General features: G+C 41.2%; 1 protein-coding gene across 2 annotated transcripts in view; it reads right to left on the reverse strand.

Annotated features, from left to right (window-relative positions):
* Positions 1 to 19,949, reverse strand: part of poglut2 (protein O-glucosyltransferase 2) — a 56,289-nt gene that overhangs the window by 16,225 nt on the left and 20,115 nt on the right. For both annotated transcript variants that reach the window (XM_055637370.1, XM_055637369.1), the window contains 2 exons: positions 17,675 to 17,847; positions 4,680 to 4,917 (listed from right to left, as the gene is read on the reverse strand). In XM_055637370.1, the coding sequence (XP_055493345.1) occupies positions 4,680 to 4,917; positions 17,675 to 17,847 (411 nt within the window). The remainder of the gene's footprint in view (positions 1 to 4,679; positions 4,918 to 17,674; positions 17,848 to 19,949) is intronic.

Here is a 19,949-nt window from a genome sequence, read left to right on the forward strand (position 1 = left end):
ACCAACTTGAGCAAACTTGATTTTCAGAAAAAGCTTCAATTTAAACTGAGTGTCAGTTAAAAAATGGACTGTTGCCAAAGTTAAGACCGTGATTGTCATCTATACATTAATGAGGTAAGCAAAGTTTTTCCCCAACTCCCAGTGCCTCATGTGGAGAACTTTTTATTCGAACCCTGAAGTCAATAGGCACTTCAGAATTTCACATCTCAACTTGAAATTTTATTACATCTGTAATGTCAGCAAACTTCAAGGTTTTTGAGGTGTGTAGTTTCAAATGTCTATAAAAGTAAGCCTGTGGTTTATTACCCTATAAATACAGGTATAAAATGTAACTTCATAAGGATGATGCTCAAGGTCATTTTGGGGATTGTGGCCTTAAGGTTATTGACAATAAGATTATTTTCTGCAATTGATCAACCCTATTGTGTTATCGATCCGATAACTAGTTATGCATAAAGTAACACATTCTTGGAAAATAAAATTGTTGATCATGCTTGCCTCAATACTAAACACAAAGTGGAGCATACATTCAAGCAATTAGACAGCATTTGTGAAGAAAGAAATAATCATTTTTCAAGATAATAACCTTTCATCGGGACTGAAATTAGAGACATTAACGTTTTAAGCAAATGCAGATGTGAGGAAAGTAGGATAGAAGAGGAAAAAACAACAGGGTTCATGCGAGATTCGATGAATCAGCAGCTTAAATGACCAAAAGGATGATGAGCACTGATAAGGTAAGCAGCAATGAGACAAGAGAGAAAAAAAATCTAAATGCAGAAATCCATTAAATGCAATTGCAAAATCATTACCCAATGTTTGGCTGGAAAAAAAAGGAACTGGCCTAAATGCGAAATGCAGTTCATTTTAGTTATTTTGTTAATTCTCCATTTTACATTACCCTCGGCCACCTCAAATAATTTAAGAAAGCTTAAAGGGTTTTGATTAGGAATTTTACAGCTTTCTGGACTTAAAAATGAGTTTGACAAATCAGATGAGTGATTTTGACAATGATTAAGCGATTAACATTTACTGCTCCCAAACATGCATCGATTTTCCTTGTCCTATTTTATTGCATTGTTAGCCAATTGCATTGATTCTCTCCTTGCCAAATCCTCCCCTTTCTTCTTTCCTCCCCATCCAGCTTTCCCTGCCCTGCATTTGCTCAACATCTTCAGCATTTTGAAGTTCTGAATAAGGGTAATTAACTTGAAACATTATCTCTTGTCCCCCTATCCATAAGTGATGCCTGACCTGCTAAATGCTATTCCATTTTGTGTTTTTATGTCGCTGATTATACAAAGGACTGGGAGAAAAGAAAGAAAGCAAAATGAAAGGCGCAGTATGCGAGAAATCTGGAGACAACCTTAAGGGATTCCAAGCATCTTTTATATACAAGTCAACAATAAATGTAGAAACAAAGAACTGCAGATGCTGGTTTACCAAAGACACAAAATACCAGAGTAACTCATGGTCAGGCAGCATCGCTGGAGAACATGGATAGATGATGGTTCAGGTCATCCATCTAACTGATTCAGACATGTTCAGGCTGATACAATAAATGTATGGTATAGAGAGGTGGGGCTGTTTAGGGACAAAAGTATATCTACTCCTGAAGACAGAGGACATGGCCAAGTGAATAACTAACTCAGTACATCTGTCTTTGCCAAGGAGGAAGATAACCCTGGAGTTTCAGCAAATGGCATTTTGGCTATAAATTAATAAAGAGAAGGCACTATAAAGGCAAATTGTACAAACTGGATTCCTGAAGAAATTAAGGGTGGAGTTCAATGAAAATTGGCTATAATTTTCCAATCATTTATGGATATATAGGGGGATGGGGGAAGGAATGGAGTGCATGAGTTCTGGATATATAACCATATAACAATTACAGCACGGAAACAGGCCATCTCAGACCTACAAGTCCGTGCTGAACAACTTTTTTTCCCTTAGTCCCACCTGCCTGCACTCATACCATAACCCTCCATTCCCTTCTCATCCATGTGCCTATCCAATTTATTTTTAAATGATACCAACGAACCTGCCTCCACCACTTCCACTGGAAGCTCATTCCACACCACTACCACTCTCTGAGTAAAGAAGTTCCCCCTCATGTTACCCCTAAACTTCTGTCCCTTAATTCTGAAGTCATGTCCTCTTGTTTGAATCTTCCCTATTCTCAAAGGGAAAAGCTTGTCCACATCAACTCTGTCTATCCCTCTCATCATTTTAAAGACCTCCTTCAAGTTCCCCCTTAACCTTCTACGCTCCAGAGAATAAAGACCTAACTTATTCAACCTATCTCTGTAACTTAGTTGTTGAAACCCAGGCAACATTCTAGTAAATCTCCTCTGTACTCTCTCTATTTTGTTGACATCCTTCCTATAATTGGGCGACCAAAATTGTACACCATACTCTCCAGATTTGGTCTCACCAATGCCTTGTACAATTTTAACATTACATCCCAGCTTCTATACTCAATGCTCTGATTTATAAAGGCTAGCATACCAAAAGCTTTCTTTATCACCCTATCTATATGAGATTCCACCTTCAAGGAACTATGTACGGTTATTTCCAGATCCCTCTGTTCAACTGTATTCTTCAATTCCCTACCTATTACCATGTACGTCCTATTTTGATTTGTCCTGCCAAGGTGTAGCACCTCACATTTATCAGCATTAAACTCCATCTGCCATCTTTCAGCCCATTTTTCCAAATGGCCTAAATCACTCTGTAGACTTTGGAAATCCTCTTCATTATCCACACCACCCCCTACCTTGGTATCATCTGCATACTTACTAATCCAATTTACCACACCTTCATCCAGATCATTGATGTACATGACAAACAACAAAGGACCCAACACCGATCCCTGAGGCACCCCACTAGTCACCTGCCTCCCACCCGATAAACAGCCATCCACCATTACCCTCTGACTTCTCCCATTCAGCCACTGTTGAATCCATCTTGCTATTCCTGCATTTATACCCAACAGTTGAACCTTCTTAACCAACCTCCCATGAGGAACCTTGTCAAAGGCCTTACTAAAGTCCATATAGACAACATCCACTGCTTTACCCTCGTCAATTTCCCTAGTAACTCTTCAAAAAATTCAAGAAGATTAGTCAAACATGACCTTCCAGGCACAAATCCTTGTTGACTGATATAGGTAAATGTTATCTGATATAGGTAAATGTTAATGTTATCCCAAGGTAAATGTTATTCCAATTTTATTTTTTTTTAAAGGTATAAAGATAAATCCAGCACTAAAGGCTAGTCAGTTTAACTACAGTGATGGAGTAATGTTTAAACATGATAATGGTATTAGCAGTCATATGGGCAAGTGTGATTAATAAAGGAGATTAGGCATGGATTTATTAAAGAAAAAATATCTTTAAATAATGACATAAGTATTTTGAAGAAGTAGTTGAGAAGGTTAATAAATTAAATGCAATCGATGTGAGATATACGGACTTTGAAATGGCATTTGGAGTCAGACTCGTACAGTATGGGAATGGGCCCCAGAACCACTCATTCACATCAACCAAGATGTCTATCCAAGCTCGTCCCATTTTGCTCTGGTTGGCCCATATCCCTCCACACCTTTCCCATCCATGTACCAGTCCAAAAGTCTTTTAAGCTTTATAATTGCACCTGGCTCTACAGCTACCTCTTGTCAGCTCATTCTATATACCCGCCACACTCTGTGTGAACAAGTTGCCTCGCACCTTAAATCTATCACCTCTAGTTTCAGACTCTCCTACCCTCGGAAAAAAACTATGACCATCCATCCTACAATTTTATATAACTCTATAAGGTCTCCTCAACCCCCTAAGCTCCAGGAAAAAGTCCCAGCCGATCCAGCCTCTCTTTGTAGAAACATAGAAACATAGAAATTAGGTGAAGGAGTAGGCCATTCGGCCCTTCGAGCCTGCGCCGCCATTCAATATGATCATGGCTGATCATCCAACTCAGTATCCCGTACCTGCCTTCTCTCCATACCCCCTGATCCCCTTAGCCACAAGGGCCACATCTACCTCCCTCTTAAATATAGCCAATGAACTGGCCTCAACTACCCTCTGTGGCAGAGAGTTCCAGAGATTCACCACTCTCTGTGTGAAAAAAGTTCTTCTCATCTCGGTTTTAAAGGATTTCCCCCTTATCCTTAAGCTGTGACCCCTTGTCCTGGACTTCCCTAACATCGGGAACAATCTTCCTGCATCTAGCCTGTCCAGCCCCTTAAGAATTTTGTAAGTTTCTATAAGAAACTCAAGCCCTCCAGACACAGTAACATCGTGGATTTTGTTTATACATCCTTTCCAGTTTAATGACAGCCGTCCCATATCTGGGCAACCAGAACAAGACATAATACTCAAAATATGTCCTGACCTGTACAGTACCAACATAGCATACTACTGTACTCAATGCCCGATAAATGAAAGCAAGCATGACAAATGCCTTCTTCACCACTCTGTCTACTTGTTTCGCAACTTTAAGGCAATTATGAACAAGTACTCCTAGGACTCACGGTTCGACATCACTCTGCAATTTACTCTGCAAGTCCTGACCTAGTATAACTTAACAAAATGCAATTGCGTTGCAAGCAAAATAATTTCAACATGTATGACAGTACATTTTAGTATTAAATTGGGTAACGTGTTGAAAGAACATCCACATACCTGGAAAAAGTCAAAAAATGACACGTGCTTTACAATTGGACCATAAAGGCTCTCGTTATGGGGAAAAAAGAAAAAATTTGTGAATGCAGCATCAATTAAATCAGGGTGCTTGATACCGAGTTTTACAAGTTCCAAGCGCTCTCTTCGGCTGTCTCGTCCTCGCCAAAATGCAGTATCATTTTTGTTTTCCCAAGAAGGGCCTGTATTGGCCTGAACTGATGTCATATCCAGACTTACTCTGAGGAAATCAAGCAATAGGAATTAAAAATATATATAATAAACATAGAGTACTTTAATATAAAGGAGGGAGACAATAAAATTAATGCTTTAAAAATTAATTTAAGATACAAGGAGATATCGTGATACACAAGAGGGCAAAGCAAGCTTAAGGCCAAATACATCAGTGAAATAAATTTTCCTTTTTTTCACTCCATATTTTACCTGGTACTCCAGTAAGAAGTCATTATAACACATTCAATATAATAATGTACAAAACTTACACAGCACAGCTTTCCCATCAGCTATGTGACCTTCAGTTGCCCACAACAATTTGCCCCTCCAAGGACAAGTCAAGGCAAATCAAGTCACGTTTACTGCCCTGTGCCCAAGTACAGCAAGGCACAGGAACACTGAGAATCTTGCTTGCAGCAACATCAGAAGCTCAGACAAACACACAAAAAGGTATGACACATAAATTACACATTACATTTCTAAAAGATAGACGGCAAAAATCAAGACATTAGTACAAAAACATAATTAACAAAAAAACAAGTCCATGATAGAGCCAGAGGTGTTTTGTTGGTGAGATAGCACAAGGGTTGTGCAAGTTGGTTCACAAAGCTGATAGTTGTACAAAAGTAGCTGTTCTGAGCCTGGTGTTGTGGGTATTCAGGCTTCTGCACCTCCTGCCCAATGATAGCAGTGAGAAGAGAGTATGAGCCAGATTGTGGGGATCCTTGAGAATAGATGCCGCCTTCGTGAGGCTGTGCCTCATGTAAATGTTTTCAATGGGGAGAGAGTTGTGCCCGTGAAGAACTAGGCTAAATCTCCTACACTCTGCAGCCTCTTGCCTTCCTGTGCATTGGACTTGCCATACTAGGTCATGATGCAACCAGGCAGGATATTTTTTGGTGTACTTCTTTAGAGGTTTGTTAGAGAATTCAGAGACATACAAAATAGAGGCAATGTCGCACCTTTTTTGCGAATCCATCTATGTGCTGGGCTCAAGACAAGTCAACTAGGATACTATTGCCCAGGGATATGAAGCTGGTAACTCCCACACACTCCAACCACCGGCCATCTCTGTTCCCAAATTTTGCAATCCATCAGCAGCCGTACAACAACCAATCCTTTGTCACTTAAATCTAATATATCCATTAGTTGTGCCCCTCTCACTAACCCCATTCATCCCTCCCACTGCCACTAATTTCTTAATACATCTCCCAACTACTGAATTCCTATCTCTGGCAACTGTGCTTCTTATGATTTATAATTCACCTCCCTTCTATTTCCCACTTCATTTGCTTGTGGAGGAAAGGTCATCGATTGTGCAGGGGCATCTCATCAGTACGCCACATCGTGAATGCAACATTTGGAGGCCTGCTCAGTCTACACTATGAACACATCTTAACGTATATCTTTCAATTTCTACACTGCGTAGCGTAACATTGTCTTGTTCCAAGAAAATAGTTTAAATTTCACAAACTGGTTACTTTAGCTTGGACATACAGCATGGAAATGTGCCCTTTGGGCGGGGCGCGCGCGGGGGGGGGGGGGGGGGGGGGGGGGGGGGGGGGGGACACACACACACACACACACACACACACACACACACACACACACACACACACACACACACACACACACACACACACACACACACACACACACACACACACACACACACACACACACACACACACACACACACACACGAGGGACAATTTTACCGAATTAACCTACGAACTGCATGTCCATGGAATGTGGGAGGAAACTGGGGCACCCGAAGAAAACCCATACAGTCACAGGGAGAACGTGCAAACTCCGTACAGGCAGCACCCATAGTCAGGATCAAATCTGGGTGTCTGGTGCTGTGAGGCAGCAACTTTACCACTACGCCACGGTGTTGCCCTGTTATTACACCAAAGCTGTTGTCTGTTGATTTCTGAACAATATATATTTTCCACTCCACAAATATCTTTCTTCAATCACACTCATCATAGAACATCTCACAGGAATTTACTGTGTAACTGCTGGAGATGTAACATTTCCCCTCTCCTCCTTCCCCATAACTTTACAGTTCCTAATGAGTCAACATGTATTTGTATTTCTTTCGGTAATTGTACTGCTTGCGTTGTTCACATCTCCCCTTGGTAGGGATCAAATCAAAGGCCCTGACCCATTTTCCAGTGTTAAGGGCCTGTCCCACTGTACGAGGTAATTCAAGAGTTCTCCCGAGTTTCCCCTGATTCGAACTTGGAGAATTACGGTAATAGCCACTCATAGGTACTCGGGGCTCTCGTGGACATATTTCAACGTGTTGAAAAAACTTCACGAGCTTACCGCGTTTCCCAAGTACCTGCGGTTAGCGTTACAAGCCGCTAAGAGATGTCCCGAGCTCCGACATACCCACTACGTACATTCTGCGTACTTACCACGAGTTTGATTTTTTTTTTAAACTCGGGAGAGCTCTTGGGTAAACTCGTACAGTGGGACAGGCCCTTTATTCCCGAGTTTTTCCTCTTGATTCGAACTCGGAGAATTACGGTAATAGCCGTTCATAGGTGCTCGGGGCTATTTTTTTTTACTCGTGGACATTTTCCAACATGTTGGAAAAAACAGCCCGACTTACCCGATGCCCCGAGTTCTTTTGGCTGGCATTGCGGGCCGCTACGAAACATCTACGGGCTCCTACGAGCTCGCTACCGACATTCCCTGAGTTCGAATCAGGGGAAAAACTCGGGAGAGTTCATGAGTAACTCGGGAAAGTGGGACAGGGCCTTAACTTGCACCCCTCTCCCCCTTGGACCTCTCTGTCCTCAGCCTCCTTATGATTCCTATGAAGCTGAACATTAATTCAAGAACAATAATGAATGTATTACACGTACTGGTAAGCTTCCAGACTCAACTTCTCCAAACCAAATTATTTGAATGGCATACGGTTATTATTTATGGTTTACCTAAATTCACTTTACTTACCTCACCCCCTTTGCTTCACACCAACATCATTTTTGTACGTTAATCATTAAATTCCACATACATTAAACATTCCCTTTTGTTCTTTCTTACTACCCCACCTCATTCCGTTCCTGTCACTGAACTAACAACCTGAGGATGTTAACATTATTTCGCATTTCACTGACATTCTCTGGCTGTACTGCTGAGTGTATTTTGCATTTGCGTCTTTTATTTCAGAATCCTAGCAATTGCAGTATGCTACCTTTGTTATTTTTTCATTTAGTAGTGATTTTTATCGTTGCAAAAGCAAATATGACTGTAAAACCCAATAAATATATATAACTACAATAATGATCACCTACTCCAATTAAAGTCTATATAGTTGACATACTGAATGGCAGAGTGAAGTACCCATCACTATCAGGTCAGAACTTCTACCATCTGTAAGGTAAATGGTGATAAAATCCCTTGGCAACAGGACGGCACAAACAAATTAAATTGAACTGCATTACCAAGCAAAAGCTATGAAGATAACGAGGCATGGTTCTGAAATACCTTGTTGCTTAATCAAAATACAGGGATTAATGTTCAAATGTGACTAGCTTTATGTACGCATATCGTGATTAACCATTTGCGTTTATGAGAAATGGAATGAATCAGCTGCTACAATTTTGCAATACACATCAGGTCATGTTATTTATTCTTTCAATGCCAAAGAACAATAAAACATAGTATTTCAGTAACATTTAAAAATTGCTAGAGAATGCTTTAATAAGATGATAATAAGACCACATGAAGTTTAAGAACCACCAGTTTCACTAATTATTTAACTGCAGATGCTGGGAAATCGAAGGTAGACAAAAGTGCTGGAGAAACTCAGTGGGTGCAGCAGCACCTATGGAGCGAAGGAAATAGGCAATGTTTCGGGCTGAAACCCTTCTTCAGACTGATGTAGGGTGGGGTGGGGGGGGGGTGGGGGATGGGGGGGGGGGATGGGGAGAAGAAAGGAAAAAGGAAGAGGAGGAGCCCGAGGGCTGAGAGAGAGCTGAGAAGGGGAGGAGACATCAAGGGCTACCGGAAATTGGAGAATTCAATGTTTATGCCGCTAGGGTGCAGACTGCCCAAGTGGAATATGAGGTGCTGCTCCTCCAATTTCCGGTGGTGCTCACTCTGGCCATGGAGGAGACCCAGGACAGAGAGGTCAGATTTGGAATGGGAGGAGGAGTTGAAGTGCTGAGCCACCGGGAGATCAGGTTGGTTAATGCGGACCGAGCGGAGGTGTTCGGCGAAACGATCGCCAAGCCTACGCTTGGTCTCACTGATGTAGATCAGCTGACATCTAGAGCAGCGGATGCAATAGATGAGGTTGGAGGAGATGCAGGTGAACCTCTGTCACACCTGGAACGACTACTTGGGTCCTTGAATGGAGTCGAGGGGGGAGGTAAAGCGACAAGTGTAGCATCTCTTGCGGTTGCAAGGGAAAGTGCCCAGGGAGGGGGTGGTGCGGGAGGGAAGGGAAGAATTGACCAGGGAGTTACGGAGGGAGCGGTCTTTGCGGAAAGCAGAGGGGGGGAGATGGGAAGATGTGGCGAGTGGTGGGGTCACATTGGAGGTGGCGGAAATGACGGAGGATTATTTGTTCTATGTGACGGCTAGTGGGGTGAAAGGTGAGGACTAGGGGGACTCTGCCCTTGTTACGAGTGGGAGGATGGGGAGAGAGAGCAGTGTTACGGGGTATGGAAGAGACCCTGGTGAGAGCCTCATCTATAGTAGGGGAGGGGAACCCCCGTTCCCTGAAGAATAAATTTCACTAATTATCTCAGTCTCGTAGCATTATATAGTTTCCACAAATTTACCATATACAGTGCCTAAATTGTGTTTTAAATGGTAAGACAATTACGTCACAAATTAATCTAATTAATATAAATTGATGGGTTATATATGGGAGTATAATGTCAGATTTGGTCAGCAGATTATGGGAAAGAGGTGGCTGCATAGGAGAGAGTGTGGAGGAAATTCACCAGGTTGTTGCCTGGGTTGGAGAGCATAAGTTATACAGTGCCCTCCATAATGTTTGGGACAAAGACCCATCATTTATTTATTTGCCTCCGTACTCCACAATTTGAGGTTTGGAATAGAAAAATATCACATGTGGTTAAACGCACATTGTCTGATTTCAATAAAGGCCATATCGTTTGCATGCAATGACTGCGATTCATGGACATTACCAGTTGCTGGGTGGCTTCTCTGGTGATGCTCTGCCAGGTCTGTATTGCAGCCATCTTTAGTTTATGCTTGTTTTGGGGGTTTGTACTCTTCAGTTTTCTCTGCAGCATACACAAGGCATGCTCAATTGGGTTCAGATCGGGTGATTGACATGGCCACTCACGAATTGACCTTTATTTAGCTTTGAAAAAATCTTTTGTGTTGCTTTAGCAGTATGTTTGTGATCATTGTCTTGCTGTAGAATGAACCGCTGGCCAATGAGTTTCAAGGCATTTGTTTGAACCTGAGCAGATAGGATGTGTCTGTACACTTCAGAATTCGTCATGAAGATAAGTGAGCCAGTACCTTCAGCAGCCATACATACCTAGGCCATAACACCCCCACCACCGTTTCACAGATAGAAACATAGAAATTAGGTGCAGGAGTAGGCCATTCGGCCCTTCGAGCCTGCACCGCCATTCAATATGATCATGGCTGATCATCCAACTCAGTATCCCGTACCTGCCTTCTCTCCATACCCCCGATCCCCTTAGCCACAAGGGCCACATCTAACTCCCTCTGAAATATAGCCAATGAACTGGCCTCAACTACCCTCTGTGGCAGAGTTCCAGAGATTCACCACTCTGATGAGGTGGTACGCTTTGGATCTTGGGTAATTCTTTCTCTCCTCCATACTAAGCTCTTGCCATCATTCTGATACAAGTTCATCTTCGCCTCATCTGCCCACAAGACCTTTTTTGAGAAGTGGTTGCTCTTTTAAGTTCTTCTTTGCAAACTGTAACCTGGCCGTCCTTTTTTCGCAGCTAACCAGTGGTTTGCATCTTGCAGTGTAGCCTCTGTATTTCTGTTCATTAAGTCTTCTGCGGACAGTGGTCATTGACAAATCCACACCTGACTCCTGAAGAGTGTTTCTGATCTGTCAGACAGGTGTTTTTTGGGGGGGGTCACTATTATAGAGAGAATTCTTTTGTCATCAGCTGTGGAGGACTTCCTTGGCCTGCCAGTCCCTTTGCGATTAGTAAGCTCACCAGAACTCTCTTTCTTCTTAATGATGTTCCAAACAGTTGATTTTGGTAAGCCTAAGGTTTGGCTGATGTCTCCAACAGTTTTACTCTTGTTTCTCACTCATAATGGCTTCTTTGACTTTCATTGGCACAACTTTGCTCCTCATGTTGATAAACAGCAATAAAAGTTTCCAAAGGTGATGGAAAGACTGGAGGGAAGACTAGGTGCTGAGAGCTGTCTTGTACCTGCATTGAGGAGGCAATTAAACACACCTGAGCAATTGCAAACACATGTGAAGTCATGTGTCCCAAACATGATGGTGCCCTGAAAAACATCTTGTCCAGAAATATCACAATTTGGTTTGGGAACTGCTCTGCCCAGGACAAGAAGGCTCTGCAGAGAGTAGTGCATTCGGCCAAATGCACTATGGGAACTTCACTCGCCCCTCGGCAGGAACTATACATCAGAAGGTGCAACTCCAGAGCCAATAAGATCATGGAAGACCCCTTCCACCCCTGCAACGGACTGTTCCAGCTACTACGGTCAGGCAAACGCCTCCGTTGCCATGCTGTGAGAACGGAGAGGTTGAGAAGGAGTTTCGTCCCAGAGGCCATTAGGACTGTAAACTCCTACCTCACCAGGGACTAACTTTACTGTACCATTCTACTGGTTTTTTTTTTTAATTGCTGTTTTTTCCCCTTTATCCTTCCTCCCACAATAGGTAATATGTAAAAGAATATGTGATTCTGTTCCATTCTGTTTGTAGTTGTTTGTTTGTTTTTTGCACAAAGTCCACGAGCATTGCCACTTTTCATTTCACATCTCGTATGTGTATGTGACGAATAAACTTGACTTGACTTGAAATGGGGGGTGACTATGTATAAACACAGCTGTAATGTCTACATGGTGAAACCAAAATGTATCAAAATACTCTTTAATAAAATCTGACAATGTGCACTTTATCCATATGTGATTTTGTTTCTATTACAAATCTCAAATTGTGGAGTTCAGAGGCAAATAAATAAATGATGGGTCTTTGTCCACAACATTAGGCAGAGTCTGGAAAGGCCATCCTTGTTTTCCTGGAGCAATGATAGGAGAGACGTCGCTTGGAGAAGTATTTAAGATTATGAGAGACCTGAAATGATAGATAATCAAAATCTTTTTCCACATTGTTGGGGGGTAGCAAAGACAAGAGGACATTAGTTTAAGGTGGGAGGAAAGAGTTTTAAAGCGAGTCAGAGTGTTAAGGCCCTGTCTCACTTTCCCGAGTTACTCACGAACTCTCCCGAGTTTTCCCCTTGATTCGGACTCGGAGAATTGCAGTAATAGCCGTTCGTAGGTACTCGGGGCTATTTTTTAAACTCGTGGACATTTTTCAACATGCTGAGAAAACGTCCCGAGTTACCTCAAGCCCAGAGTTCCTATGGCTGGCATTACGAGCTGCTACGAAACATCTACGGACTCCTACGGGCTCGCTACCAACATTACCCAACATTCCCCTTGTTCGAATCAAGGGGAAAAATCGGGAGAGTATGTGAGTAACTCGGGAAAGTGGGACAGGGACATAACTCGGGGGCTTTACGTTTTTTTATAGAAAGTGATTGAGATCTGAAATGCATTGTTAGAGTATGTGGTGAAATCAGATATAATGACGACATTTACGAGGCAGTTGGGCAGACGCTTAAATGGGCAAGGCACAGAAGGATATGTTTAGTTCGGCAAAAAGATCAGCGATAATGTGGTGGGCTGAAGGGCACATTTCTGTACTGTACAACTCAATTACTCCATTTGACTTGTGTAAATTGTCCCTTATGTACAGACAAGTTGTAGAACCCGGGAAAGGATATTGTGGGAATGTGCTATAAATAAAATGGGTGCAAAAACAAATATAAGAACAGAAATGCTGCAAAAACTCAGCCAGTCCAGCAGCAGATTTGGAAACAGAAACTGTTAGCATTTCATGTCAAAGATCCTTAATCAGGTACAGGTAATGGATAGGAAAGGTTTAGGAGGATATGGGCCAAACGCAGGCAGATAAGGCTAGTGTAGATGGGGCACCTTGTTCGGCATGGGCAAGCTGGGCCAAAGGGCCTGTACCCGTGCTGTATGACTATCAGACTGCGAAGAAAGTAAAGTTAGTCTAAGCAATAGAGATGGTGGAAATGGAATCGGTGAAGTAAAGAGAGAGTCTATGATAGAGCAAAACAATAGACAGCCATTTTTCCTCAAAAATAAACTTTATTCAGAACAAAATATATGTACAAAACAAAAACTGTGCAAAAAGTCTTCAGAAATTCTCAGTCTATAGTCATAATCCAGCTAAACTTGGAGGTCCAACTAAACTTCGAACTACGAACTGGCTTGGTTACACTCAGGACATTGGGCTTTGTTTTGTTTTACACTATATTATTTTTTTAGGTGGGGTGGGAGATTGCAACCTTCACATGGTCCACCCTGTTTCAACTAATGCAATCAACCGGATGTGCACAAACAAGATCAAATAGAACAAGTTGATTTACAACTTTAGGCTGTGCACACCACACGCAAGAAGAAGGTTTTTTTTTAAGCTTTATTCAACTTTTTTGTTATTTTATTTTAAATGTTTTCTGTTGAGTGGCGTGTTTAAAAACCCGTGTGGTGCTGCACGTAAGAATTTCACTTTTCTGTTTTCGGTACATATGACAAATACTCGACTCTTGAGTAGTGATCGTACCTATCTTTAAACAAAAAAACCCACCCTTGCCACTTATGTGGCCCCCTGAGGTGATATCCATCCCTTTTTTTGAGGGGAGTCCCCACCGGACTCTGCCCCTCAATGGACAGTCATTACATGGACAGTTAAGCTCTTATGCCTGTCTAACATGGTACTTATATTATGAAATATGGGTGTCGTACAGTCTAACTAGTTGGGATATGCTGGGCAGGCCAGAAAATACAAATGTACACTGTGAATAGCTCGATACTAATCATTTATTGTCTTTATGCTGACTGGATAGCATGCAACAAAAGCTTTTCACCGTGCCTCGGTACATGTGACAATATTCTAACCATAAAAAATGTACATAATTTTAACCCATTACACACAATCTTCATTCCATTATTGCCCATCCCGATCTCCTCTGTTACTTACACTAATTTTCATTCTCTCTTTCTCACTTCAGTTGAAGATTCTTCGACCTGAAACATTAACTGCTTCTCACTCCAAAGATTTGCTTGACTGGCTAAATTCTTCTAGTATTGTTGGTTTTGTTCTGGGTTAGTGAAAAAATTATAGGCACTTGATGGCAGACATGGACTTGATGGGCCAAAGCACCTGTTTCTGTGCCATATCTCTATATCTTTGCAACTCTAACCAAAAGAAAAAAGTTTATTGAAGTGATGTACACCTTACTACTTATACAAGCAAGTCTAACCAATGCTCAACAACTCTACTAGATAAATACTGGAGAGTAAATATTTGGCAAGAAGCAAATGGCATCAAGGCCAGACTACGAGAAATGCAAAATCTGGAAGGAATCAGTTCAGAACAACAGTGGGGATATTCTATGTACATATTAATAGATACAACATGCTATTATTGCTCTTTAAAAGGAAAAAAGATAAAACTGTGAGTCCAGCTTGAAGGTCTCACAGATGTCACAAGAAAGATTTTATAAAACAAGACAGATACGCAAAATAGTAAAACTCTACTTGTGATATTTACTACACAAAATTAAACCAAATGATCCAAGGGACATCGCAGGTATGATATCAAAGAAAAATGCTGCATAAAAAATATGATGTTGATGATGAATGGCTTAAAGATAAAGCTACAGATTAGATATCGGCACCAAAAGTTTAAAAAAATTAAATATATTTTACGAATCTAGTACTTTTAATACATTTATTTGAAACAAATAAAATTAAGTTTTTTTTAAAAAAGTTATTAATGTTTATCCAGAAGTAGTTATATCCTGGTATTTCATTAGAATTCACTTGGATCTCGGGTAAGAAAGGATAATAATTTTACTTTATTCTCTTACACTCTTCAAAATCTTACACTCACATCAGTTTAAATAGTTTAACTTTGATTATGTCAGAGAAGGCTGTACTAGTTCAGTGTGTGATGGAGGCTGTATGATCACCAGCTAATGGAAACAACATCCACAAAATCCCAAAGATTCAGTGTAATAATGGCAAACTTTCACAGTATCATCTTCATTAAAACAGCAGAATTAAAGCCATTATTTACATTCAGATTTTCTGGACAGCAAATGGAACATGAATCATTGAAAAATAGCCGAGGGGATGCTCCTTGCTTAATTTGCACATATTATGATCACCATCATGAGTATATAGAAACATAAAAAATAGGTGCAGGAGGAGGCCATTCGGCCCTTCGAGCCAGCACCACCATTCATTGTGATCATGGCTGACCGTCCCCAATCAATAACCCGTGCCTGCTTTCTCCCCATATCCCTTGATTCCACTAGCCCCTAGAGCTCTCTTAAATCCATCCAGTGAGTTGGCCTCCACTGCACTCTGTGGCAGGGAATTCCATAAATTCACAACTCTCTGGGTGAAAAAGTTTCTCACCTCAGTCTCCCCAATGGCCTCCCCTTTATTCTAAGACTGTAGCCCATGGTTCTGGATTCGCCCAACATTGGTAACATTTTTCCTGCATCTAGCTTGTCCAGTCCTTTTATAATTTTATATGTTTCTATAAGATCCCCCCCTCATCCTTCTAAACTCCAGTGAATATAAGCCTTCTTTTCAATCTTTCCTTATATGACAGTCCTCCATCCCAGGGATCAATCTCATGATCCTACACTGCACTGCTTCAATCACAAGGATGTCCTTCCTCAAATTAGAAGACCAAAACTGTACACAATACTCCAGATGTGGTCTTACCAGAGCCCGATACAACTGCAGAAGAACCTCTTTACTCCTATACTGAAATCCTCTTGTTATGAAGGCCAACATTCCATTAGTTTTCTTCACTGCCTGCTGTACCTGCACTTCAACTTCCAGTGACTGGTGTACAAGGACACCCAGGTCTCGCTGCACCTCCCCCTTATTTAACCCCATTGAGATAATGGAGAAACTCAGCATTCCTCCAGCATTTTTGTGTAACACCCACTGAGTTTCTCCAGCATTTTTGTGTAGCTTCGATTTTCCAGCATCTGCAGTTTCTTCTTAAACCCATTGAGATAATAATCTGCCCCATTGTTTTTTGCCGCCAAAGTGGATAACCTCACATTTATCTATATTATACTGCATCTGCCATGTATATGCCCACTTACTCAACCTTTCCAGGTCACCCTGCAACCTCCTAACATCCTCTTCACAGTTCACACTGCCACCCAGCTTTGTGTCATCCTCAAACTTGCTAGTTTTGCTCCTAATTCCCTCTTCCAAATCATTAATATATGGTAAACAGTTGCGGCCCCAACACCGAGCCTTGCGGCACTCCACTCGCCACTGCCTGCCATTCTGAAAAGGACCCGTTCACTCCTCCTCTTTGCTTCCTGTCTGCCAACCAATTTTCTATCCATGTCACCACCCTACCCCCAATACCATGTGCTCTAATTTTAGTCACCAGTCTCCCGTGCGGGACCTTATCAAAGGCTTTCTGAAAGTCTAGATACACAACATCCACTGGCTCCCCTTCATCCATTTTACTTGTCACATCCTCAAAAAAATCCAGAAGATTTCCCTTTCATAAATCCATGTTGACTTGGACTAATCCTTTTACTGCTATCCAAATGCCCCATTATTACCTCTTTAATAATTGACTATGAATGAAATATAGTGTATAGTATAATTTTGTTTTTTGGTTCAATTGAGAACAGCCTTCGCCATCATAAATGTATTGAAGTGAAGTGCTGCCTCATGATAACAGCATCTATAAAGCATCACCACCTTCCACCAACAGAATACTACGCACTACCTGGACTTACTTCCTAATTGTGTCTTTGTGTACTAATGTCTTGTTTTTGTACAGTCTTGTACAACTCTTCAGTTTTCAGTCTTGCAGGATTTATGGAGACACAAGGAACTGCAGATCTGGAATCTTGAGCAAAACACAAAGTGCTGGAGTAACTCAGCAGGTCAGGCAGTATCTGTGGAGGAAATGGATAAGTACGTTTTAGGTTGGGACCCATCTTCAGACAAGAAGAGACTCGACCCAAAACGTCGTCACTCCATTTTCTACACACTTGCTGCCTGACCCGCAGAGTTATTCACCCCAGCACTTAAAAAAAAAATAGAATTTATGTAAATTATGTATGATTTATATTTTTGTACGTTGAGTCCATGTGCCTGTGATGCTGCTGCAAGCAACATTTTCATTGTACCTGCACCTCTCCATACGTGCATATGACAATAAACTCAACTAGACTTGAATTACTTGGGCAGCCAGGCAACAGAGAAATGCTGCTGAATATGTTTTTTCTTCACATCTTTATTATTGGATATTGTAATTTATTTACACATTCATCAATTAAAATTAAAATAGTAAAAATTGTGATAGCTCCAGCACGATGCACTACTGGGATAAAGACATTTTAAGAAATACAAAATTTAAAAATTAAATTATGTCTTACCGTCCCATAGTTTCCAGAACTGAATCGGTAATGTCGTATGTTGGCATGACAATATCTCTTGTATTTTCTGATCCACACCAAGAGAAAATAGGATGAAGCTTTTCAGTCACTTTTCTCTTTTCTAAAGGCCAGTCTCCAAGATTTACGAAGAATTCTACATCGTGTAATTTCACCTAAAAGCAAAATACCTCAGCATGAACACACTGCACCGAAGTCTTATTGACAAATCAGTATGTAGCAGTGATCTTTTGTGTCAAGAGAAAGTCTAGAGTGTTTTTTAATTGGCAAATGAACATTAAATGTCGTATTTGCTGCAGCTGAACAGGTCCATTAATGCACCAATATATATATAATAATCAAGAAAACAATGTTAATAATCAGGAATACTAAGTAATCATAATAGTGCAAAACTGAAGTCCATGAGGGTTCATTGTGATGACAGCAACATGCTTGACCTATGACATTTGTTATGCATGTTCAGGAACTTGAAGATGTTGACTCTCCCCATCATCATCCCGTCATTGAGAGAGGTTCAGGGATCCCTGGCTTTCCCTACCTGAAGTCAACACTAAATGTTGACTTGCCAATGTTGAAGCAAGACTTTTATTCCGGCTCCATTTTAATCAGATTATTAAACTCCCTCCAAAACTCAGACTCATTCGTCTAACAACGGTGGTATCATTGGTAAATTAAAAAAAGGCTGTCTGGCTCCATAATTATGGGTATAGAGAGAATAGCACTGGGGACTGAGCTCATAGCCTTGAGATGCCTACAAATCCAGTAACATTTTATCAAGCACCTAATCCATGAGAATTTGAAAAGATACAGCATTAGAAAAATATCTTCAACAAAAAACACGTGCCATTATTTCTCAAAAATGCTAGAGTGCCTCATGCATTGTTCTGTGATGGATGTCAATATAATCTCAATTCAAGTAATTTGATCTTAATCTGTATGAGAACTTGGAAAAAAAATATTTTATTAGTTACAGAGTCCAGATAAATCATGTGGCATGTAGACAGCCTCTCTTTTTTCCCTTCCTCAGTCTCCACTTGGAGCAATTCATCATCTTTGATGATTCCATTCGCACTTTGCCCTTTCCATTCTAATGTCACTGACCTGTGAGACAATAGCTTCAAATTCTCACGTGTGTATATCTTTGAAGATCTGTTCTGGGCTAAGCACATTGATGCAAGCACAAAGTAAGCTTATCAATGCCTCTACTTTCTAAGAAGTTTGAGGAAATTTGTTATGTTGCCGAATACTCTATCATCATACTTCTGAAGGTGTACGATGGGAAGCATACAGACTGGTTGCATCACAGCTAGGTTCAGTAACTAAGCCTAGGAACTAAGGAGGCAGCAGAGAGTGGTAAATATTGTCTGGTCCATCAAGGGTATTTAACGCCCAACCATTGATGGGACCACATAACCATGGTCTGCTTTCATCTCGCTTCTACTACCGGGAAGGTGGAACAGCAGCCTGAAAACCATGACATCCAGTTTGCAGAACAGTTTCTTCCCAGCAAACATCAGGCTCTTGAACACTGCAAAACATTAAGTACCTCAGCAATGATTTTATGTGGACACTGGTTTGGTTGCACAATGGACTTTGGTTTTGTTACCTTCCATTATTCCTAATAAATATGTTGTGTTATTGATCATTGTATATTTGTTTGGGTAATTACATTAATGGACCAGTTAAGCTGCAACAAGTAAGACTTTCATTGTTCTATTGCCAGTACATGTGGCAATTAAACACTCTTGACTTTCTCATATTGTTCCTTCCATGTAAATGTCTCCTCTTGTTTCTGGGCTGCCCTTCAGCCACAATATCTCACAGGGGCTCTCTCATCAGATTGGGTCATTTGCAAAATACTTCCTAAAATATGCTTCATCTCTGATGACTTGCCACCCAATTCCATTGGCATCTGTTCTGAGAATGATTTGTCCCTGAACCTCCATGTCATGGCATTTTCAGACTCTCAGGGCTCTCTCCTAAACTTTTCCCTCTCTTTCTTGCTGGCTGAACCTGTGTACATAATCTGTCCAGGGACCCCGACAGTCCTTTCAGGTTAGGCAGAGGTTCACTTGCACCTTCTCCAACCTCATCTACTGTATCCATTGTTCAAGATGTGAACTCTTATACAACGGCGAGACCAAACGCAGACTGGGCGATCGTTTCGCGGAACACCTTCGTTCAGCGTGCCTGAACCAATCTGATCTCACGGTTGCTGGACACTTTAATTCTCCTTCCCATTCCTACACAAACCTGT

The sequence above is a fragment of the Leucoraja erinacea genome, chromosome 6, assembly GCF_028641065.1.
Source record: "Leucoraja erinacea ecotype New England chromosome 6, Leri_hhj_1, whole genome shotgun sequence".
In the NCBI taxonomy this organism is placed as follows: Eukaryota; Metazoa; Chordata; class Chondrichthyes; order Rajiformes; family Rajidae; genus Leucoraja; species Leucoraja erinaceus.